Source organism: Triticum urartu, chromosome 2A (genome assembly GCF_056163025.1).
Source record: "Triticum urartu cultivar PI428250 chromosome 2A, HENAU_Tu73, whole genome shotgun sequence".
Lineage (NCBI taxonomy): Eukaryota > Viridiplantae > Streptophyta > Magnoliopsida > Poales > Poaceae > Triticum > Triticum urartu.
The window spans coordinates 465,784,245-465,808,815 of NC_141874.1; the positions used below are offsets into that span (position 1 = coordinate 465,784,245).

Consider the following 24,571-nt stretch of genomic DNA (forward strand, 5'->3'; position numbering starts at 1 on the left):
AAGACACTCGACAGACTCGAAGACACTCGACCAAGAAGCAATCACTCGACCAAGATCCAACCACTCGACGGCCAGGAGACCTAAAGTCACTCCGCACGCTAACGGTTGGTCATTAAATAGCTTTTTATGGTCATCATAGCACTTTATTACTAGTGTTACCAGTAACGCCTCGCCTTAATGAACATTGAACCCTTGGTAACGTGGGCTGGCCGGGGGCCTGGCGCACTCTATATAAGCCACCCCCCCTCCGAGACAAGGGTTCGCACCTCTGTAACTCATACACGCATAATCCAGTCGACCGCCTCCGGGCTCCGAGACGTAGGGCTATTACTTCCTCCGAGAAGGGCCTGAACTCGTAAACCTTGCGTGCTTACAACTTCTCCACAGCTAAGATCCTGCCTCTCCATACGTACCCCCCTACATCACTGTCAGGCTTAGAACCACGACAATGTCTGCCCCCCTAGGCGCGCTCCCTGTCTCATGGGCCCCCTGGAGCTTCACCGACCTCAACTCCAACTCCATATATTCGTGTTCGGGGAGAAAAAATGAGGAAGGAGGATTCATCGCGTTTTACGATACGGAGCCGCCGCCAAGCCCTAAACTCTCTCGGGAGGGCTGATCTGGAGTCCATTCGAGGCTCCGGAGAGGGGAATCAGTCGCCGTCGTCATCATCAACCTTCCTCCATCACCATTTTCATGATGCTCACCGCCATGCGTGAGTAATTCCATCGTAGGCTTGCTGGACGGTGATGGGTTGGATGAGATTTATCATGTAACCGAGTTAGTTTTGTTAGGGTTTGATCCCTAGTATCCACTATGTTCTGAGATTGATGTTGCTATGACTTTGCTATGCTCAATGCTTGTCACTAGGGCCCGAGTGCCATGATTTCAGATCTGAACCTATTATGTTTTCATGAATATATGTGAGTTCTTGATCCTATCTTGCAAGTCTATAGTCACCTACTACGTGTTATGATAAACCCCGAAGTGACAATAGTCGGGACCACTCCCAGTGATGACCATAGTTTGAGGAGTTCATGTATTCACTATGTGTTAATGCTTTGGTCCGGTACTCTATTAAAAGGAGGCCTTAATATCCCTTAGTTTCCATTAGGATCCCACTATCACGGAAGGGTAGGACAAAAGATGTCATGCAAGTTCTTTTCCATAAGCACGTATGACTATCTTCGGAATACATGCCTACATTACATTGATGAATTGGAGCTAGTTCTGTGTCACCCTATGTTATGACTGTTACATGATGAACCACATCCGGCATAATTCTCCATCACCGATCCAGTGCCTACGAGCTTTCCATATATTGTTCTTCGCTTATTTACTTTTCTGTTGCTATTGTTACAATCACTATAAAACACCAAAAATATTACTTTTTCTACCGTTACCTTTTGCCACCGTTACCACTACTATCATATTACTTTGCTACTAAATACCTTGCCGCAGATATTAAGTTATCCAAGTGTGGTTGAATTGACAACTCAGCTGCTAATACTTGAGAATATTCTTTGTCTCCCCTTGTGTCAAATCAATAAATTTGGGTTGAATACTCTACCCTCGAAAACTGTTGCGATCCCCTATACTTGTGGATTATCAAGCCGGAAGGAATCAGTCTGGATTCGTTGCGCCTGAGCATCCAAAGTGGCTCGTTCCGCAGTCATCCTAGCGTTCTCTGCCGCCAGGTCTTCCTTGGCTTGCGCTATCTCGTCACGCAATTTTGCAACCTCCGCGTTATGCCGATCTTGATTCGCCGTGTTAACATTTGCTGCTAACAATGTTGTTAAATTATCGAGCAAATCAGCCAAAAGTTGAGCTGGTGGGTGCACAGGGCCTCCTGCCCAGCTGCCATTGCTGCTGCTGACCCGGAAACCATTGCCGCTGCAGTCGAAGAATTCTGCACTGGCTGTGTACCGGCCATGAAAATCGTGACCCGGTTCGGCGGCTCATAGGGGTCCGGAATACTGTCGCCATCGGAACAACCCCCAAGCTTGCCGTCCTGCAGTTGATACAACGAAGTAGTCTCGCCCGTGGACGACTCACCATCAGAGTAGATCTCTGTCTCACCGCCAGACACGTATCCTTCCTCAAATTCTGCTCCATGGATGAATCCCATGAAGGCACATTTCACGGCAGGCTGAACTCGGGCGGGTCTTGCACGTTGAGCCGTCTCGATGATGTCGGTGCAGATGTCCGGCTCAGGGCCCGGCTCGCCGATTTTGCCGATGAAGACGTGGATTCCGTCGAAGGGGACCCGGTACCCGTACTCAATTGAGCCGACCTCGGGGCCTCAGCCTGCATCGTCGATGTAGAGCTTGCCGCGACGACTCTTGGTCATCTAGCCCACAACGTATCCCTTAATCCCTTCGAAGTTGCCCTTGAATTCTGGTCAACACCCAGGTGGCCAATGGCATCCTCCACAGAGAAATCACGCCTCTGATGTTTCAGAGTGGTGACAAAGTTCCTTCAGGAATTAGGGAGCTTAGTGATTATGCAACACGCGATAAAACTTTCCCGGTAAATCACACTTAAGAAGCTCAAACTTCTTAACGATGCATATTATCTCATGAGCCTGCTCCAATACAGGACGGTTTTTAAGCATCTTGTAATCGTGGAACTGCTCTATAATATGCATCTCGCTCCCGACATCGGTGGCCTCGAACTTAGATTCGAGTGCCTCCCACAAGTCCCTGGCGACATGCACATGTAAATATGCGTCGACCAATTTATCTCCGATCACGCTAAGAACTGTTTCGAGAAACACAACGGTGTGGCCTCCGTGAACGCCTTCTCCTGTTCAGGAGCAATCGTTCCTGTGGAGACACCGGTCCCAGAACACGTTCATAGCCGTGAGCCATAAAGTAGTCTTAGTCTGCCAACGCTTAAAATACGTATCGGTAAACTTATGCGTTTTTCAGTGCAGCGGCAAAGCCACTTTCCGAAAAATTCCTACACCGGCGACCTTCCAGTAGGCCAGGCAGAAGCCGCCGCAGCAGTGACGTCCTCCACGGCTGTCAGAAACTCTCCGTTAGTGACTGGCAAAATTAAGCGCGTAGGTGTGAGCTCGGCTCGGCTCATTCTCGCAACCCGCGGCGTGGCGGGCGGCAGAGGAGGAGTGTGCGAGGGCCTCTTCTATTCTCAAGCTTCAATAGTATGTGGAAGACAATCCCTTATAAAGAGGTCCAACTCCTTCTCCACTAATGAGGTGAGACTAAACTTTCCGCTACACCTAATGCCAATAAACCCATATGGGCCCTTAGAGATTTTTAGAAATTGCTAGATGGGTCTAAAGCCCATCCCATATTTCAGCATCCATAGCCGCAACGCGTCCTGACGGGGTCTTTCCCGGGCGTGTGGGGTTTCGAGTGTACAAAAGCGTCCATCGGATTGCTTGCGTACTGCGCTTTCGAACGGGTCTCCTTCAACGTGAATTGCGGTGCATCACCCTCGGTGTTAGAGGTATATGGTGACGTGTACGTATGCGAACACGGATTAACCTTTCTTTTCTTGGTGTGGAAGAGTCCGGTCTAAAAAACTCGGTTAAGCTAAGCAACCGCCAGAAGCGCGAAGCAATTAAAACGGCCGTAAGATCATGGTTAAGCTAACCAACCGCCAGAAGCGAGGAACTCGTGCTCAGCTTAAAAATCAGGGTCAAGCTCAAACGCATAGCCTCCGGCTGGTACTGGCACTGCACTCTGGCTCCGATGGTTCACATTAGCAGCAGACCAAATCATGAGTACATTTGTGGATACCATTACACTCAGCCCCACAAGATATAATACACATTTCCTGATGGTTCAAGCGAGTGTACATGTGTGGTTACACTTACGTCCGGGCCCACAAGATCTCGATCAAGGCCTGAGTTCTTTCGAGCTCGATCAAGATTAGCGTAGCAATCGGTAGAACTGTGTGGCCACGGTTAACTTAACTAGATGGGCCGTCCCCGCAACAAAAACAAGTATTATTACTGTGGACCGTAGTATAAAAACTAGGGAGACAGCGAGCGGCTGGCCAACACCACCAGCATGTTACGGGGACGGCAGTGAAAGCGTACGCCTTTGCACCACACGGAAGCCGGAAGCGAACCTCACGCCACCGCACCGGATCCCGGTCCCCAACACCAGACGCGAAGAAATTGTCAGGCACGGCTCGTTCTCTTCTCCCTCTTTGTCATGGTCCCAGCAGTCAGCAGATCCACCGACGTGTGCGACGAGCCAGCACGGGGGCCGTTTTCACACTCCCACAGAAGATCTCGAGGACCCCAAGTTCGAGCAAGATTCACGGCGCTCGAACCATCCCGCTCCTTTCGAGCACCATGACAGGCGGGCCCGGAAACCTTTACCGTGGTGGGCTCAACCGGCACGTTATGGGCCCCGCGTGGATCGCCGGCACGTCTCTCTCGCTCGGCTTGAACGCCTTTTTAGACGAAATCAAACTCTGTATACCATGTCAAAATATAATCAAAATCAAACTCTGAACGTCTGAAGCGGGTGAAAAGAAGAATCCAACTCGGGACTGACAGGTGGGTCCGCATTGGCATCGACCCTAGGTCCCACATGTCATGGACCCCGTACTACACCAGGTGTCTGTGCTTTGCGGTGGCCATATCCGAAACCACTTATTAGTTTAGCAGTAAATCGGCTCTTAAATACACCCTCCCCGCCTCCGCACAGTCCTCACCTTCCTCCCTCGTCGGCGTCGCCTCTCCCTCTCCCACACGAAACCAGCTATCCCCCGAATCCGTGAGATCCGAGGAAGTTCGCCTCGCCTCGGCACTAGCCTCCGCGGCGTGGAAGATGGGATCGGAGGCGGACATGACCGGGCCCCTCCTCGCCGGCGGCAGCGGCGCCGCGCCGGCGGCGGAGGCGGAGGTGGTGCCGCCGTGGCGGGAGCAGCTCACGGTGCGGGGCATAGTGGTCAGCGCCATCCTCGGGGTGCTCTTCTGCCTCATCACGCACAAGCTCAACCTCACGGTGGGGATCATCCCCTCGCTCAACGTCGCCGCGGGGCTGCTCGGATACTTCCTCGTGCGGACCTGGACGGCGGCGCTCGAGAGGTTCGGCATCGTCTCCAAGCCCTTCACCAAGCAGGAGAACACCGTCATCCAGACCTGCGTCGTCGCATGCTACGGCCTCGCCTTCAGCGGTACGTCTTCTCAACGTTACTTAGATTGCTTTGCTTGTTAGGTGGGAAGCTGCGATTCTGCCGTGTGATTTTGGGTTGCTTATTACTTACGTTTGGTTAGACCAGTTAACTAGAAGCCTTCCTGAATTGCGGAACTATGACGACCGTGGAAGTGTTAGTAGCCTGAACCGCTGAACCGCTGAATTATGATGACTGTGGGAGATATCTATTTTGGCGCAGGGAATGCCAAATTTGCATCATGAATATCGGGTTATAGTGTTGCATTTGTACTTTTGGAGTCTGGAGGATTGCCGAATGATAGTTTGCCTGCTTCTCGTCGAGCTCACACTATGCCAACCATTATGTATCTTGATGCAGGGAATGTTAAATTTTACTACATCATAAATAGCCGGTTTTGGTGTTCCGTTGGGAGTGGGAGGGGTTGCTATGATTGTTCGCAATCGCACCCTTGTCATTGAGCTCACAATATCAATTGATGTTTCTATTGATGCAGGTGGCTTTGGGTCGTATATGCTTGCAATGGATCAGAAAACTTATGAGCTCATCGGGACTGATTATCCTGGTAACAGGGCGGTGGATGTTAAGAATCCTTCACTGAGTTGGATGATCGGATTCATGTTTGTTGTTAGCTTTCTTGGTCTATTTAGTCTTGTTGCGCTGCGCAAGGTATTCACTCATCTTATGGTTATCTGATCACCTTTTCTTTTTGATTAAGTGTGGTAAACTGATGTCTTCTTTTGTTTTTGCTAGGTGATGGTAATTGATTACAAGTTGACCTATCCTAGTGGAACTGCTACAGCTATGTTGATAAATAGCTTTCACACTACTTCTGGAGCTGAACTTGCAGAGTAAGAAACATACATTTGCTCGTTAGTTTTGTGCAAAAATAAATTAGCTTGCAGAGATGGTTCAATGTGCATTGTTTCTTCTTGTTGAGTGCGTTGTCCTTAAATTCCCTTTCTTCCCTGTGACACGATCAGATATTCATATGCATGAAACTGTTAACTGAAATGTAGTCTGCTGATGTAATAAATTGGGCTTTTGCACGAAACTATGCTGTAGAAACAAATGCAAAATTAATAATTCCAAAAATAAAGAGTGGTTTCTATCTACCTATGGTAGTTTTACTGGTATATCAGGTAATCCAAGTTTAGCATATACTCCCTCTGTCCACTTTTATAAGGCGTTTAGACAATTCAGACAACACACAAAATAGTGCACTGTCAGCTGTCCAAAACGTCTTATAAAATAGAACGGAGGGAGTATTTCCTATTGCTGCAAGTATTTTTGGTTCCATCTTCTAACCATCCAAGTTTAGCATATATATATATATATATATATATATATATATATATATATATAATAAGACCAGTGGCACCTTTTCTGTGTACAGAAGTATAAGTATTTGCCACAGTAATATACTAATCTACTAAGTTGGAAGTGAGTTCTCAGCCGAGTATTTACCTCACATTATCCATCTAACTAGCATTTAGGTGATATGGTATCCTATATGGACTGAACTTTACTGAGGAGATGTGCTAGGTAGTTTTGTCTCTTATTTTCCTTGTAAAGCACAAATAGGAAATGTCGATCATAAGGTTTTATTTATCTATATATATGGAGGTTAATGTATTCAGACCAGGAATGATGTGATGTGCTCTAAAGACTAAAATAGCTTGGAAAGGGAGTGCACATGAAATGTTTAACCTATGCACGCAGGGTGGATCTGAAGATAGAAAATAACAGTTCTCTTGTCTGTACAGCTAATTATGCAGCATATACTCGTTAAATTGCAATGACCTTTGATTCCTTTGTAGCAGTGTTCCAAGTTTCTTTGTATTTATACTGAACTTCTGTTTATGGTTGCAGAAAACAAGTTAGCTGTCTTGGAAAGTATTTAAGCATAAGTTTTGTCTGGAATTGCTTTAAGTGGTTCTTCAGTGGTGTTGGGGATTCTTGTGGCTTTGATAATTTCCCTTCTCTTGGACTTGCAGCATTTAAGAACACGTAAGATTGCTTTTAATTTGTTTTTGTCATTTCCTCTAAGGTTAACTAGTCATAAGTCAAAATGCATATACATTTTAGTTTTGAGGGCGCAAAGAAATTTGCGTTCTTTGCCCCCTTGGCGGCCTTTAACCATCCCTCCCACTGCTATAACTTAGTTATCATGTGGAACTTGTCATCATCTAAGATGGATTATCCTTCCCATACTAAAAGTTTACCTGTTCCATATTTTCTAGGTTTTATTTTGACTTCAGTCCAACCTATATTGGGTGTGGTCTAATATGCCCACACATTGTTAATTGCTCTACACTTCTTGGAGCCATCATATCTTGGGGTTTTCTCTGGCCGTATATATCCACAAAAGCTGGGGAATGGTACCCAGCTGGCCTTGGAAGCAATGATTTCAAAGGACTCTATGGATACAAGGTATATTGATTTAAGATTTCATGATATTTATAACAACATTTAATTCCATACTGCAGGCTGCAGCTTGACAATCCACCTATGATTTTTGTAGTAGAGCTAGAACTAGATTAATCACTTGTTACAAACTGTGGCTTGTTTCCACTCGATAATAATTAGCCAAGTAAATCTGTATATGCTGTTGAAGTAAACATGGAGTAATACTAATGACTCCCTTGCTGTTATGCATTTCATTAGCTGGCATTGTGATGGAAGCATTAAAAGTTTATTCAATATTCAGATTGTTTGAAATTTTGTTAGTTCTTAGCGAATTATAATATATAGATGGCAGCTCGTTTAACTCTGAAACTATTCTTTGTTCACAGACTGACCACTCTTTACTCATCAACTCTTTACAAGCTTATGTTTCGCAAAAACTAAATTGTCTCTCCATCCCATGTTCCAGGTTTTTATCTCTGTATCTGTGATACTTGGTGATGGTATCTATAACCTCATCAAGATCATTTATGCTACTATCAAGGAAATAATGAATGCACGATCAAAGCAAGGAAGGCTTCCCTTTGTCCGGGCTCAGGATGGTAATGTTCTTGCTGTACGCTGTACACCTACCAGGCTACCAGTATATCACATGTCATGCATCTCTTGTTCATGTCTTATTATTTTGCAGATGATGAAAGTTCTGAATTATCTTCCGAAGAAAAGCTTCTGAATGATGTATTTGTAAAGGACAGTATCCCTCCCTGGTTAGCAGGATCTGGTTATGTGGGGCTTGCAGCAATCTCAACTGCAACTGTACCAATGATGTTCCCACAGCTCAAGTGGTACCTTGTCCTTTCTGCCTATGTTGTTGCACCCCTACTCGCCTTCTGCAACTCATACGGCACCGGCCTAACAGACTGGAACCTTGCATCCACATACGGAAAGATTGGCCTTTTCATTTTTGCCTCATGGGTTGGCCAGCATGGTGGTGTGATCGCCGGCTTAGCAGCTTGTGGTGTCATGATGTCCATAGTGTCCACAGCTGCTGATCTCATGCAGGACTTCAAGACTGGTTACCTGACCCTCTCGTCACCAAGGTCCATGTTTGTGTCGCAGTTGATTGGGACTGCCCTTGGCTGTGTCATTGCTCCTCTCACCTTTTGGCTCTACTGGACGGCCTTCGATATTGGCAATCCTGATGGCATGTTCAAAGCTCCATATGCTGTCATCTTCCGTGAGATGGCGATTTTGGGCGTCGAAGGATTCTCGGCCCTCCCCCAACACTGCCTAGCAATCTGCTCTTTCTTCTTCTTTGCAGCCATAGCGATCAACCTCCTGAGGGACGTCACTCCAGACAGCATGTCCAAATTCATCCCGCTCCCGATGGCCATGGCTGTTCCCTTCTACATTGGAGCGTATTTTGCGATTGACATGTTTGTCGGGACAGTCATCCTGTTTGTCTGGGAGAAGATTAACCGCAAGGAGTCGGAGGACTTTTCAGGTGCGGTTGCTTCGGGTTTGATCTGCGGTGACGGTATCTGGAGCGTCCCTTCTGCAATACTGTCTATCATGAGGATTGACCCGCCGATGTGCATGTACTTCAAGCCATCTCTTGCCTAGGGCGTAAATAGACTGTAGCTAGAATGTTGGTTTTATTGGGATGCCACAATAGAAGAGAATCGCATCGTGTACATATTTATTTCACACACACGTGTAAATCATACTGCGGCAAAAATAGCAGCAGCTCTGTTCATTCTGTTGATATCTCAACCCCTCTGTTGTCTTGCGTTTTTTATGTTTCCAATGCTGCAGTTTTCACATTTTGCTTGCTTGATCTAGTGTTTGCGCGGTACGGCTCTCTGGGAATTGCATATGCTTGGGCGCTCTGCCTCCAAAAAAAAAAGAAGCTTGTGCGCTTTGCCAAGCTGGGCAGGTAAGTAGGAAATCCACTATTCGATGGCTCTGATCTGAAAACCATTCCAGAACTTGCTTGATTATCCTCGAACTAAATCTCACACGCCTAAACTGACGCCGACGAATCTCAAAGCTCCACACATTTGAAGAAGTTTAAGATATCTTGTGATGGTTCGAATTGTGGGCACATTTGAAAACAAACTTTAGTGCTAACACCGTCCTTTGAACAAGACTGCAATCTTCCAAGAGATGTGATGATTTCTTAATAAATAAAGTATACGTAATTGCTGATGCCAACCACGAGGCTGCGATGATTTCTTGTAACGATTTGCTTGTGCAGTTGACTTGGTTGAGCATACAGATCACGAGTCCACTTTGACTTCCTACATGAGAAGTAGTTCCAAAATTCCAAATGAGAATGCGTACAGCATCCGAATCCGATGCTGAAATCCAAACCCTTGGCGCCACCACGTCATACCCCCCACTCCTCGCCGCCGGCGCCCGGGCCCTCCTACCCTCCGCCTCCGTGCCGCCACCGCCATGGCGGGAGCAGCTCACCCTCCGGGGCGTCGCCGTCGCGGCGGCGCTGGGCTCGCTGCTCTGCGTGGTGATCCACCGCCTCAACCTCACCGTCGGGGTCATCCCGGCCCTCAACGTCGCCTCCGGCCTCCTCGCCTTCTTCCTCACCACCGCCTGGCGGGCCGCCGCCGGGAGGCTAGGGTTCGGCCGCGGGAGCCCGTTCACCAGGCAGGAGAACACCGTCATCCAGACCTGCGCCATCGCGTGCGGCGGCCTCGCGTTCAGCGGTCAGGATATCTCTCTGCTACTCCAGTAGCTCTTTGCAGTGTTCACCGCGACATGTCGCCGTGAATTTCTCGAGCATTTAGTATTTTATTTTACGGAACGTCCCTCCCCTTCTTGTTCTTGGCAGGGTGCTCGGCATCGTACATCTTCGCGATGGATAGGAAGACGTATGAGCTCGTCGGGCCTGACTATCCGGGTAACCGAGTGGAAGACGTCAAAGATCCCTCGCTTGGTTGGATGATCGGTTTCCTGTTCCTCATTGCTCTCCTCGGGCCGTTTGCTATTGTCATGCTACGAAAGGTATATTTTCTTGTATGGAAATGTTGCAAACATGGATTCTGGAAAAAAATTACCCTTGACTACAGAGTTAAAGTCCGCGTTTATGTTATTGTTTCTTAAGTCAAGTGCTGCAGGTATTGGTGGTTGATTACAAGCTTGCATTTCCTGGTGGGACAGCTACAGCACTGATGATTAATAGCTTGCATGGAGAACAAGAAGCTGATGTTACAGGGTATGGCAATTAGTACTTAGCTAAGTTCCGAGAATGTGGACACGGTGTCTTTTTTATGCATAATTACATGCCTTTCAACCGTACTCCAGACAACAAGAATTTTGGCTGCACTGGATAACCAATCCCGAGAATATGCATGACATGTTCTTGATGATGCCAGATTAACAATCTTCCCACCCGGCCTCCCAGTGAGTGACAGATACACAATCATGCAAACTTGCGTGATTGCGTCTGTTGTCACCAGATATGACTATGCATATGTTCTAAACTCTAAAGGAAATACACTTATGCTAAAATGGAGCCTGTGGGAAGTAGAGATGCATGAGCGATGGAAATAATTCATCTTTGCATACTGTTTTAGCACCTCCACTATTCACTTCCATGGCATCAGTGCCAAAAGGACAGATGTGCAGAAACCTGGTGGTTTATAGAGAATTCAGATGTGTGAAACTTGTTCAATCCATTTTCATCGAGCCAGCTAATGGCCACAAACATTTCGTAGTAAGTTTGGCCATTTGGGGCATTATAAGAACCTCTAGGTTCCGGAACAGAATTCTTAGCACAAGTGACACTACATTATACATGAGACTTGCTAATTTTCTATGCTGTTTGTAGTATTCATACACCACTTTAATTTCTGTAAGTATATACCCTTTTTCACATGTTTCTGCATTTTTATTGTATTGCCTTGCAGAAAGAAAGTCCTTTGTCTTGTAAAGTACATGAGCCTGAGTTTTGCCTGGAGCTTCTTTAAGTGGTTCTTTAGTGGTGTTGGTGACTCTTGTGGTTTTGACAATTTCCCAACATTTGGAGCTGCAGCTTTTAAGAACACGTAAGTCATCAATGACCCAATCACCCCCCTCCCCACCCCCTCTTCTGTACGCACACTGATGCTGACACACTTAACATTGTGGTTGCAATGAACGTGGACTGATTACTTGGGATGAGCTGTGGATGATGAATGTGAACTTCATATGTTATTGCTAAATCATGTACTCACCATTTTGTGTTAACTAAGATTTCATTATCATTGGGGAGGATCTGAGATCCGCAGACAAGTAATATACATTATAATTGACAGGCTCACTTTCATTCTTTCCCCCAAATTATGCATCTTCCTATTACGGTGCTAGTGACATTTTTAAAATACATAAGAATAGAAGTTACACCATCAATGACTAGTTTGCCACACTTCATGCTTTTTACCTATTCAAACTTGAGCTTGACTATAAGTTGTACGATATATATTATCTGTGATCTAGTTAAGAATGTCCAGTCGTCTGAAGTTATGTTTATCACATTCTGGCAGGTTTTATTTCAACTTCAATCCCAGTTATGTTGGATATGGTCTTATTTCTCCCCATATTGTTAACTGCTCAGTTTTTCTCGGGTCAGTCATATCATGGGGTTTTCTTTGGCCATTTATCGCTACGCAATCTGGCGATTGGTACCCAGATAACCTTAGTAGCAGTGACTTCAGAGGCCTATATGGTTACAAGGTACTTTTTTTTATATATAAAGGGTGGATTTTATCATATCTGTAATATTCTTTATATTCACAGATTCATTTGGTTGATGATAGTTTTCTCTTTGGTTGCAATTCCACTAAATTCACTCTGCAATTATCTTCAAATTCATCCGAAGCATTTCTTTTGAAGAGATTCTTTTTGCAAACAACTGTCCTTTTGATTGTAGTCAGTGTCATGGAAGTAACATGGGCTGCACGTGGATTTTCTTTTTCTTTTTTTTGATGTTTAGGGTAATCATTTGTAATATGAAATTAATGTAACATGGCCATGGTTGATTTTCTTCATATCATAAAGATGTTTATCCCTGCAGGTTTTTGTAGCCATTTCCATCATACTTGGAGATGGCCTCTACAACTTGGTAAAAATCTTTGTTGTCATTGCAAGAGAAATCTGTATTGTGCAATTAAAAAAAGGTGATCAGCCTGTTCATGCTCTTCAAGGTAACATCAGCAATTCTTGTTGTACAATTTTTGTTGCCCATTCAACGCGTTTACCATTTTATGACTTGAATTTGTTGCCTAAGAGCATTGATTGTACAGAATACAGGTCAATTATTCTTCAGTAATTCATTTCCTTGTAGTACAGTTGTGTTAGTTACTGTATTTGCTTGCAAGATATCATCTTGAATCATTTCTTCATATTTTTCAGATAATAAGAACTCTAGACAATCAAGGGATGATGAGCTTCAGATTGAGATGTTCTTCAAAGATAGGATACCCACACGGTTTGCTGTTTCTGGTTACATTGTACTTGCAGCAATATCCACCGCAGCTGTGCCCACCATATTTCCCCAGCTGAAGTGGTATCTTGTGCTTGTCTGCTACTTACTTGCTCCGGCCATTGCCTTCTGCAACTCCTACGGGATGGGCCTCACAAACTTGAACCTTGCACCCACCTATGGCAAGATTGCCCTCTTTATATTCGCCTCGCTCGTCGGTAGCAGCGATGGTGGCGTCATTGCTGGCCTTGCAGCATGCGGCATAATCATGTCCATTGCCTGCTCTGCGGCAGATCTGATGCAGGACTTCAAGTGCGGCTACCTCACCCTCTCTTCACCACGTTCAATGTTCATCTCCCAGCTAACTGGCGTCGTGCTCGGATGCGTCATAGCTCCGCTCACACTGTGGCTCTTCTGGGCAGCCTTCGATATTGGTGACCCTGATGGTGAGTACAAGGCTCCGTTCGCCATCATCTTCAGGGAGATGGCCATTCTTGGGGTCGAAGGCATTGCCGCTCTGCCCCAGCACTGCCTCGAGATTTGTTGCGCATTCTTCTTGGCCGCGATGGCCGTCAATCTCCTGAGGGACGTGACGCCCGCCAGTGCGTCGAGGTTCATCCCCATACCAATGGCGATGGCTGTGCCGTTCTACATTGGCGCGTTCTTCGGCGTGGACATGTTAATTGGGACGGTAATCTTGTTCGTGTGGCAGAAGTTGAACCGGAGGGGTGCTGATGATTATGCGGTGGCAGTGGCGTCCGGGCTGATCTGTGGGGATGGGATATGGAGCATTCCATCTGCTGTTCTGTCCATCCTGAGAATTGATCCACCGGTCTGCATGGCCTTTAGGCCGTCCTCTGCCTTTTCCAGGTGAGAAGATGGATCCAGGGCTCACTCTAGGACATGGATTTGTGCCATTGAGTGATGAATCTCTGTAATTTCATACGTACAGATGTGCATCGTTTTACTCCTGTACAAAGGAAAACGAACCACAGCCAGCACTTTGGATTTGGAGCCATATTGCTCCTAACCAACTGTACCAAACATCGCGTTACACACATCCACTGTCTTCCATCTGTCTTTTTTTTGAACGGTCATCGGGGGAGGGGATCCCTCCCCACCTGAATATATTGATCAAAAAGCTGCCAAAGCCAAGAGTTACCTCTTAAACTTTGGTTGTTTTATCTTCCATCTGTCTTTCGGGCCTTCCATGTTTCACTAGTCATTCTGCCAAAAATATCCTTGTTCATGTGTATATTTGTTTTTTTTGTGAGTAGTACATTTGTCTTATCTCAAGTCAAACTTTGTATAACTTTGATTAAGTTTATAGAGATATATTTTCATATGGTACTCCCTCCATGTCAATATAGTGCATGTTAGTTTTGTCCTAAGTGAAACTTTGTAAACTTTCACCAAGTGTATAGAGAAAATTATCGATATTTACAATATCAAATCAATGATATCCAATGATATGGAATCCATCATAAAACATAGCATTGCATTGTATTGATTTGGTATTCTAGATATTGATTATTTTTTCTACAAACTTGGTTAGGTCTAAAAAAATGACTTTAAAAAATCCAAAAGACGTTACATTTTTTATATTAAAAAGGCATGATTCCTGCATTTATTAACAAAAGTTGCTCAGTTAACTATGGAAATCCGAGTGAAAACCAAATTGCCAAGTTAATCATCGAAAACCAGGCAAAAAAACCAACACATCCACTAAGCGGCACACATAAATACTCCACTCACACCGCCTGGCCGAGACAGCACACATGTGTCATCGTCATCACTCATGATCCCCTAGAGGCGTAACTGACATACCAAAATCTCGAGGAGACGACTTTGACTTCGCCGTAGGCAATCGTCGACTCAACCAACATCACAGAGGCCGCCTGGGGCTATATAAAGATGCGCGCAAAATTCAGCCACCTGCGACCAGACCAGACAGCGCAGCTCCAGCTCCAACAAAGAGCTGTGAAGGAGAACTAGGCACGTGTGGCGCCGCATAAGATCACCGAACGAACCACATGTTGCTCGTCATCGTTCGTCACCGAGGTCTGCCACTGCAGCTTCGATTTCGCAGCAACAAACCAGCTAAGAAAATCCCACGGATACGCCCGAGAAGAGCCGACCATCGCAACTATTGTCGCGCCTTCGACATCACTCCCTCATCATCGTTGCCACAGAAGCCTTAACACCAACACCGACGTCGAGAGCAACCTCGTCGCCCACACGACACGAGGCCAAACGCGCTCGATGCAGCGGAACCAACCCCGACCTTCATCCTCCACGTCGCGCCCTGCGCAGCCCGCCAACACCACCTTTCGAGGCCGCCACCTGACATGCCACCGCCCATACTCAAGATGCAATGCCGCATGACCCGGATTCCTGCAGCCCGCACTGCTCATGGAAACCGCATGCAGACCACGAATGCCGCACCACATCCGGGGTCGTCGCCCAGACCTGCTGCTGCTCGCCCTCGAGTTGCAACAATGCACGACGCGGATGCTCGCAGCCCATGCTGCTCAGAACAACCACACGTAGACGGCAGACCACGAATGCCGCACCACATCCGGGGTTGTCGCCCAGCCATGCTGCCGCTCGCTCTCGAGTTACAACGATGCACGACGCGGATGCTCGCAGCCCATGCTGCTCAGAACAACCACACGTAGACGGCAGACCACGATCGCGGCATCGCATCCGGGGCCGCCACCTGAAAGTGCTAGTTATCGACTAGAGGGGGGGGGGTTTGAATAGGCGACTTTTATGAAAGTCTTCAAAACACGGGGGCTTTGAAGACAAACAGTAGAAATGAACCTATTGATATGCAGCGAAAGGTAGACTACACTAGACAAGTCATAGTCAAGTAAGCCATGAAGTGAAAGCACGAAGACTATCAGCAACTAGGTAGTATGGATCAGGAAGGAAGATAATATGAAGCCAAACAACAACAGTCTTCACCCAGTGAAGTCAATCAGATCATGCAAGCAGGCAAAGACTTCACGAAGACAAACTGTAAGTAAAGAGAGGTAAAGGATAGAACGAGTTGCTTGGTGAGGACAAGGATTTGTTGGACCAGTTCCAGTTGCTGTGACAACTGTACGTCTGATTAGGGAGGCTGAGATTCAACTCATAAGACCGCGTCTTCACCTTATTCCCCTTGAGCTAAGGACACATAGTCCTCGCCCAATCACTCGGTAAGTCTTCAAGGTAGACTTCCAAACCTTCACAGACTTCGTTCAAAAGCGATCCACAATGACTCTTGGATGCTCAAAACGCGACGCCTAACCGGTTGGAGGATTCACAGTCCTCAAGTGTAACAAGTCTTCAGATCACGCAGACAAAAAGACTTCAGTGATGCCTAACACTCTTTGGCTCTGGGTGTTTAGGGCTTTGTCCTAACAAGGATCTCTCTCTCAAATGCTTCGGAGGTGGGTTGCTCTCAAACGACAAAAGCCGTGCACTAACTCTGAGCAACCACCAATTAATGGTGTAGGGGGTGGGCTATTTATAGCCAGGAGGCAACCCGACCTGATTTGTCCGAAATGACCTTAGGTCACTAAGGAACTGACACGTGTCCAACGGTCAGATTTCAAACACACGCGTCATCTTGACTTGGGCTACAAGTAAAGCTGACTCGTCCAGCTCTGGATAAGATTTGCTCTCATTGTCTTCGCTCAAAGACATAGGATTTGGTTGAGCATCACATCAGTCACTCTGACTTTGTTCACTTGGACCCCACTTAACAGTACGGTGGTTCCTATGACTCAACAAAGAAGAAAAGGAAAAAATGAAATAACTATGTATTTGTACTCCATAGTCTTCATGTGAATGTTTTCTCAAGTCATAATCTTCGTTGTGAATATCTTCACAGACCACCATTGTCTTCAATGTCTTCACACATTTTTAGGGGTCATCTCTGGTAGGTAAACCGAATCAATGAGGGACTTCTACCTGTGTTATCCTGCAATTCTCACAAACACATTAGTCCCTCAGCCACGTTTGCCGTCAATACTCCAAAACCAACTAGGGGTGGCACTAGATGCACTTACAAAGGCGCAGTTCAAGAAGAACATGGCAAAGCTCAGTGTGGCAGAAGTTCAAAGCTTCAAGGTGATGATGAATGAGCTCAAGGAACAGTTTCACAAGAAGAATGAAGATGCTAAAGGCTCAAGAGAGCGCATGAAGTACTTTGTGCAGAAACGCGTTCAAGCTCATAGTGAGGCTGAGAAGCGCAAGGCTCTGGGGCGTCCTGGTATCGACCCCTAGGAAAGAGGGTGTTGGGTTCGAGAGGAAAATGAACGTTGATGGTTCTTACTGGAAGCCTGAGCAGTACCCCAAAACCACATGGGTTGCTGCAAAGGGACCTTGAGTGGATCCATCTACCTTATCTGGCTTCACTTGTGCTAAACCGATTATCATTGATGAATTCTTTGATGCAAACTACAAACTGTTTAAGAACCAGAATGGTGAAGTGTTTGCCAGGTATATTGGTACTAACTACAGGAATGGACCACTTTTGAAGAAGATCTGGGTGCCCAAGAGTTGTCTTGAAAATCTTCAGGTGAATGTCATCATGACACCACCTGGGAAGAAGACAAACCCCATACCAAAGGCGTCATATAGACAAAGGACTCGCTAGAGTCACCCTAACACAAATGTTTTGCAGGGAAACCATACTCAGGCCTATGAATATGAGTGTGTTTTAACAAACCGCCATATTCATAAGACCAAGAACTACTCTACTTATTCTTATGAGTATTATTCACCTCCTGCAAGACTATTTGCTAGGGCTCCAAAGACAAAGTTCTCAGATGCTGCACTTAGACTCATTGCTTCGAAGCCACCCCTGAAAATGTGGGTGGTTAAGAAAACTTAACTCTCTTTTGCAGGGAAGGGTCTCCAACCGGAAATCAAAGTCATCAGATGCTATTGCTGGGGACCTAAAACATCTTGTGGGGCGCAAGATAAAATGCCCAAATGGTCTTACTATGTATTTTGTTCCTGGTTTTCTTGACAGTCATCCATCTACCCTAACCAGGATCTGAACTTTCATAATCCACTCGTTCGTCAAATGTTTATGCTTCACATTTCCCTTGGCGAAGCCTATCCCCTAACTGCACTGTAGGGTACGATACCAAAGGCTTCTGAATGGATTATGGACAGTGGATGCACTAACCACATGACTGGTGATCGAAGTCTTCTCATGGACTCAACCTTACGTCCATCTGACAAGAGTCACATCACATTTGCTGACACTGGTAAAAGCCAGGTATTGGGTCTAGGTAGGGCTGCAATCTCAAAGGATCAGCACATGGATAAAGTGATGCTTGTTGAATCCCTTGGTTTCAACTTAATGTCTGTCTTAATGCTTTGTGATCTGAATATGGTAGTAATATTTGGAAAATATCGTTGCCTTGTGCTTATGGAATCTGACAAATCTCTAGTCTTTGAAGGTTACCGAAAACATGATATGTACATGGTAGATTTCTCAGCAGGACCACAGTTGGCCGTATGTCTTCTAGCAAAAGCTTCAGAGTGTTGGCTCTGGCATCGGAGGATAGGGCATGTTGTCATGAGGAACTTATACACTATCGCGAAGAAGAAACATGTCGTAGGCATCGAGGGCGTCAAGTTCAAGAAGGATCATCTGTGTGGTGCCTGCGAAGCTGGAAAGATGACAAGGGCCAAACATCCCTCAAAGACGATCATGATGACTTCTCAACCCTTCGAGCTACTTCACATGGACTTATTTGGCCCTACTCACTACTCTACTCTCACTACCACTGCTTGCCTATATGGCTTCGTCATTGTTGATGATTACTCAAGATATACCTGGGTGCATATAATTCTCTACAAGATTGAAGTGCATGATGTCTTTAGACGATTTGCCAATCATGCCATGACAAACCATGGCATCAAGATCAAGCACATCAGAAGTGACAATGGCACAGAGTTCAAGAACACAGGTCTCGACACTTATCTTGATACATTGGGAATCACTCATGAGTTCTCAGCTCCATACACACCTCAGCAGAATGGCATCATGGAGCGCAAGAACAGAACAGTCATTGAGATGGCTCGGACGATGCTTGATGAATACAAGACTCCAAGGAAGTTCTGGCCTGAAGCTATTGATACTGTATGCCACATCATCAACCGTGTTTATCTTCACAAGCTTCTAAAGAAGACATCATATGAGCTACTGATTGGTAAGAAGCCAAACGTAAGCTACTTTACAGTTTTTGGTGCTAGGTGCTGGATCAAGGATCCACATCACACATCAAAATTTTCACCGAAAGCACATGAAGGTTTTATGCTTGGTTACGGAAAGGATTCGCACTCCTACATAGTCTTCAACCTCTTTCACTATAAAGTGGTTGAAACTGTGGATGTGCGGTTCGATGAAACTAACGGCTCGCAAAGAGAGCACCAGCCAAATGTGCTAGATGAAGTCTCACCAAGTGAATCCATCAAGCTTATGGGTACTGGAGAAATCATACCTTCAGAGGCACAGGCTGAAGACGAACTTATCATTTCTACGCCAAGTCAACCTGAAGACACTGCTCAGCCTGAAGCCAATGCTGAAGATGAAGACAATAATCAGCAAGGGCAAAATCTTCGTCCAGTACATCCCCGTGTTGCAAATGAAGCACATATTGAGAAGATAATTGATAGCATCAATGCACCTGGTCCACTCACTCGTTCAAGAGAAACACAACTAGCAAATTTTTGTGGGCACTTTGCATTTGTCTCTATATCTGAACCCAAGAAAGTTGCTGAAGCCTTCATGGAACCTGAATGGATTCAAGCTATGCAAGAAGAGCTTCAACAGTTCGAGCTGAACAATGTATGTGAACTAGTCAAGCGTCCCGATCCTCGCAAGAACAATATCATAGACACAAAAATGGATCTATCGCAACAAACAAGATGAGCATGGTCAAGTTGTCAGAAACAAGGCTCGTCTCGTTGCTCAAGGATACACTCAAGTTGAAGGGATTGACTTCGATGAAACATTTGCTCCGGTGGCTAGGCTTGAAGCCATTCGCATACTGCTAGCCTATGCCAACCATCACAATATCCTCCTGTACCAAATGGATGTGAAGAGTGCCTTTCTCAATGGCAAGATTGAAGAAGTGTATGTTGCATAACCACCTGGCTTTGAAGATCCAAAACATCCTGATATGGTATACAAGCTCAACAAGGCACTGTATGTTCTCAAACAAGCCCGTCATGCTTGGTATGACACACTCAAAGGCTTCCTGAAGAGCAAAGGCTTCAAACCTGGTTCCCTGGATCCCACTCTCTACATGAAGACATACGATGGTGAACTGTTTGTGTGCCAGATCTATGTGGATGACATTATCTTTGGCTGCACTGACAAAAGATACAGTGATGAGTTTGGGCACATGATGCAAGAGCAATATCAGATGTCCATGATGGGTGAGCTAATGTTCTTCCTTGGTCTTCAAATCCATCAGTAGAGCAACGACATCTTCATATCTCAAGAGAAATACCTCAAAGATTTCCTGAAGAAGTTTGGAATGCAAGACTGCAAAGGATACACGACACCAATGCCAACCAAAAGTCATCTGGGTCCCGACGACAATGGTAAAGAGTTCGATCAAAAGGTATACCGCTCCATGATTGGTTTTTTACTCTACTTGTGTGCATCTAGGCCAGATATAATGCTTAGCGTTTGCATGTGTGCCCGATTCCAAGCGGCACCAAAGGAGTCACATCACTTAGCTGTGAAGCGAATTCTTCGATATTTGGCTTACACCCCAACTCTAGGATTATGGTATCCTAAGGGCTCAGAGTTTGATCTAGTTGGATTCTCAGATGCTGATTATGCTGGTGACAAGGTTGATCGCAAGTCTACATCAGGCACATGTCACTTTCTTGGACGATCTCTTGTCTGTTGGTCTTCAAAGAAGCAGAACTGTGTGTCTCTCTCCACTGCTGAATCTGAATACATTGCTGCTGGATCTTGCTGCGCTCAGCTTCTGTGGATGAAGCAAACGCTCAAAGACTATGGCATTCATCTGAAGCAAGTGCCACTCTACTTCGACAACGAAAGCGCCATCAAGATTGCCAACAACCTAGTTCAGCATTCGAAGACAAAGCACATTCAGATCCGTCATCACTTTCTCAGAGATCATGTCATGAAGGAAGATATTGATATCATTCACGTCAACACAGAAGAGCAATTGGCAGATATCTTCACAAAGCCCTTGGATGAGAAAAGGTTTTGCAAGTTGTGGTGTGAGCTAAATATCCTAGAATCCTCAAATGTCCTGTGATTGGACACACATCCTAACGCTTATGACTATTGATGACTTAGATGTGCAACACACGAAGTAACATATATCTTCAATCAATGAATACATACACTCTAAGTGTGAATACATTAATGTGGAATTTGACTTCGGAGCGCCACATTAATTGTGCGCCGTGTCTGGGTCTAATACTTCCTATACGGTGGGTAACGCCACCACCAAATTCTTGTTTGAAGTGTTTTTATTAGCGTCACATTTGCATAGTCTTCGCATTTGGTTTGTCTTCAACATTGATTTGTTTTCAAGTTTATCTTCACAATGTTGATTCAGTCTCATGCTGATATGTACATATAATTGTGTTCTGTCCTCTATAACATTCACTTATAGCTATGTCTTCTTGCTCGAATCTTTTGATCTAAGTGAATGTTATCGGACCCTAACCCCCTCTTGCTTCTACCTCAGAGTCTATCTATCCAAATCATATGCATTCTATTGAAACCTGTCATTTGTCTTCTCTGAGTCCTTGTCAGCTGAAGACAAAGAGAAAAATGTTTAAATCTGCTTTTATGCCATATCATTTTTGCCTGAATACCGGAGAAGCCGGAACGACCACCCGACAATCCAGGCATGCGTGGGAACATGGAACAACTTTCAATGAGTTGCATGCATGCCACGTGTCCTTCAGATGTGAACCGCCAGGGGCACCTGCGTAATAACGTTGTTCCGTCCCTGTCCTTATAAATACACACCTCACCGCGGTCATTATCTCTTCTTCCACCTCCTCTCCTCGCACCAAAATCCTAGCGCCTCCGCTAGCTCGCGTCGACGCCGGAGACGAAGCGCTTAGCTGCCGCGACATCTTCGACGCCATCCTCACGCCGGCCGCGGACCTTGTCCTCTCCACCGTCGCCGTAGGTGTCTTCCGTTGCCAAGTTAGGGCGCAGGAGATTGAACTGCTCGGCCTCTCTCTCCATCTCGTCTAGCAGTTCGTCAAGCGGTAATTAAAACTTACTTTTTACTGCCTTTTTGATCCGTCAAATCCATTCACTTCATCCAAAAGTAGTTTCTTCACTTTCATATCTGGATATGTCCATGTCTGCATCTCATATCATGCCAAGTATATTCACTTATGCTTCACAGCTAGTTAGATTCCTCACTTGTACTTATTCATGGATTCATACAAATCTGGAACCAACTCTCTTCAAATAAGTGAATGTCTTCGCACTATGAGGTCAATGTCTTCAAACTAATTTATCTTCAAAATCTTCTGAGAATGCATATGACCTCTTCCCCTTCCCTCGCACCTTAATGCTGTCACAGGTACATGTCCGTGGGAGAATCCCTTGGTTCTCATAGTCTGCATTCATTTGCAGAGTTTTTGCAGCGTCACATTGTAAGTGCATCTAGTGCCACCCCTAATTGGTTTTGGAGTATTGACGACAAACCTAGTTGAGGGACTAATGTGTTTGTGAGAATTGCAGGATAACACAGGTAGAAGTCCCTCATTGATTCGGTTTTCCTACCAGAGATGACCCCTAAAAATGTATAAAGACATTGAAGTCAAAGGTGGTATATGAAGATATTCACATTGAAGACTATGACAAGAGAAGACACCACATGAAGCCTATGGAGCTCGAAGACTTAGATCTTTCGTAGTTCTCTTTCTTCTGTGTTGAGTCATAGGAACCACCATACTGTTAAGTGGGGTCCAAGAGAACCAGTCAGAATGACTGAAGTGATGCTTAAAAAAAACCTATGTCTTCGAGTGAAGACTTTGAGAGCGAATCTTGTCCAGAGTCGGGCAAGCCAGCTTCGCTTGAAGCCCAAGTAAAGTTGCCGTGTGAGTTTGAAATCTGACCGTTGGAACACGTGTCAGTTCCTTAGTGACCCAGGGTCATTTCGGACAAATCAGGTCGGGTTGCCAAGTGGCTATAAATAGCCCACCCCCTACAACCATAAACGGTTGGCTGCTCAGATTCAGAGTACGGCTTTTGTCGTTTGAGAGCAACCCACCTCGAAGCCTTTGAGAGAGAATTCCTCGCGAGGATAAAGCCCTAACCACCCAGAGCCAAAGAGAATTAGGCATCACTTAAGTCTTCTTGTCTGTGTGATCTGAAGACTTATTACACTTGAGGACTGTGCATCCTCCAGCCGGTTAGGCGCCGCGTTCTGAGCATCCAAGAGACATTGTGGATTGCCGGTGAACGAAGTCTGTGAAGGTTTGGGAGTCTACCTTGAAGACTTACAAGAGTGATTGGGCGAGGTCTGTGTGACCTTAGCTCAAGGGGAATACGGTGAGGACTGGGTGTCCTGAGCTGCGTGTTCAGGACTGGGTGTCCGGGATTGTGTGTCCTAAGGTTTAAATACCTAGCCTCCCTAACCAGACGTACAGTTGTCACAGCAACTGGAACTGGTCCAACAAATCATTGTCTTCAGTGAGTCACTGGTTTCATCTTCCCTTCCCTTTACTTACTGTTACTCCTTGTGAAGTCATTGTATGTTCGCACTATCTTTTGTCTTCACTGAGTGACTGCGTGTTCTGTGTGGCTTCGCAATATCTTCCTACCTGATCCTTACTACATTGCTGCTATTAGTCATTGTGCTTTCACTCTATTGAATACTTGACTATGGCTTGCCTAGTGTAGTCTACCTTCCGCTGCAGGGTAATAGGTTTATTTCTATCGTTTGTCTTCATAACTTCCACGTTTTGAAGACTTTCATAAAAATCGCCTATTCACCCCCCTCTAGTCGATATAACGCACTTTCAATTGGTATCAGAGCAAGGTGCTCCCTTGTTCTGTGTGATTTGGTTTAACCACCTGGAGTTTTAGCTATGTCGACTGCAGGGATAATTAAAGTCTCCGCTGCGTGCCCCGTCTTCGATGGAACTGAATATCCCTACTGGAAGAATAAGATGCGCATGCATCTTGAAGCCATTGACGTCGACCTATGGTATGTCATCAAGAACGGCGTTCCCAAGGCTGGAGAAGGTGTCACTGCTGCTGATGTCAAGAAGATCGTTCAACTGGACTCTACTGCCAAGAATATCATCTGTGGTCATCTGACCAAAGGACAATATGGCCGTGTGAGTGCTTTGGAAACATCTAAGCTGGTCTGGGACTGGCTCTCCAAGGTCAATGAAGGCGTCTCAACCCAGAGAGATCAGAGAATCAGTGTCCTTCGCAACCTCTTCAACCGCTTCAAGCGAAATGACAATGAGAATGTCCAGCTCACATTTGACCGACTC

At 45.7% G+C, this 24,571-nt stretch overlaps 2 protein-coding genes across 3 annotated transcripts; both read left to right on the forward strand.

Annotated features, from left to right (window-relative positions):
• The first annotated feature begins 4,673 nt into the window (after positions 1–4,673).
• On the forward strand, positions 4,674–9,349 carry LOC125537722 (putative metal-nicotianamine transporter YSL6). Its single transcript, XM_048701042.2, has 7 exons — positions 4,674–5,157; positions 5,651–5,823; positions 5,908–6,005; positions 7,027–7,164; positions 7,398–7,587; positions 8,030–8,162; positions 8,252–9,349. Exons 1-7 carry the CDS (start codon positions 4,809–4,811, stop codon positions 9,181–9,183), a joined length of 2,013 nt encoding a protein of 670 aa, XP_048556999.1. The 5' UTR covers positions 4,674–4,808; the 3' UTR covers positions 9,184–9,349.
• Positions 9,350–9,760: 411 nt separating this feature from the next.
• Positions 9,761–14,382, forward strand: LOC125537720 (putative metal-nicotianamine transporter YSL5). Of its 2 annotated transcripts, none has more exons than XM_048701040.2 (7): positions 9,761–10,283; positions 10,409–10,581; positions 10,695–10,792; positions 11,487–11,624; positions 12,102–12,291; positions 12,632–12,761; positions 12,970–14,382. In XM_048701040.2, the coding sequence occupies exons 1-7, from the start codon at positions 9,890–9,892 to the stop codon at positions 13,911–13,913; spliced, it is 2,067 nt and encodes a 688-aa protein (XP_048556997.1). In that variant the 5' UTR covers positions 9,761–9,889; the 3' UTR covers positions 13,914–14,382. The 2 variants fall into 2 exon arrangements, with proteins under 2 accessions (XP_048556997.1, XP_048556998.1); XM_048701041.2 differs by having other exon boundaries at positions 9,859–10,084.
• Positions 14,383–24,571: the final 10,189 nt, after the last annotated feature.

What these genes read in the sequence shown, in the direction of transcription:
- LOC125537722 (XM_048701042.2), top strand. Translation starts at nt 4,809, where the DNA reads ATGGGATCGGAGGCGGACATGACCGGGCCCCTCCTCGCCGGCGGCAGC. An exon ending in CTACGGCCTCGCCTTCAGCG is followed by an intron (nt 5,158 to 5,650) that starts GTACGTCTTCTC and finishes CTATTGATGCAG; the next exon opens with GTGGCTTTGGGTCGTATATG. An exon ending in GTCTTGTTGCGCTGCGCAAG is followed by an intron (nt 5,824 to 5,907) that starts GTATTCACTCAT and finishes TGTTTTTGCTAG; the next exon opens with GTGATGGTAATTGATTACAA.
- LOC125537720 (XM_048701040.2), top strand. Translation starts at nt 9,890, where the DNA reads ATGAGAATGCGTACAGCATCCGAATCCGATGCTGAAATCCAAACCCTT. An exon ending in CGGCGGCCTCGCGTTCAGCG is followed by an intron (nt 10,284 to 10,408) that starts GTCAGGATATCT and finishes TGTTCTTGGCAG; the next exon opens with GGTGCTCGGCATCGTACATC. An exon ending in GAGGCCTATATGGTTACAAG is followed by an intron (nt 12,292 to 12,631) that starts GTACTTTTTTTT and finishes TTATCCCTGCAG; the next exon opens with GTTTTTGTAGCCATTTCCAT.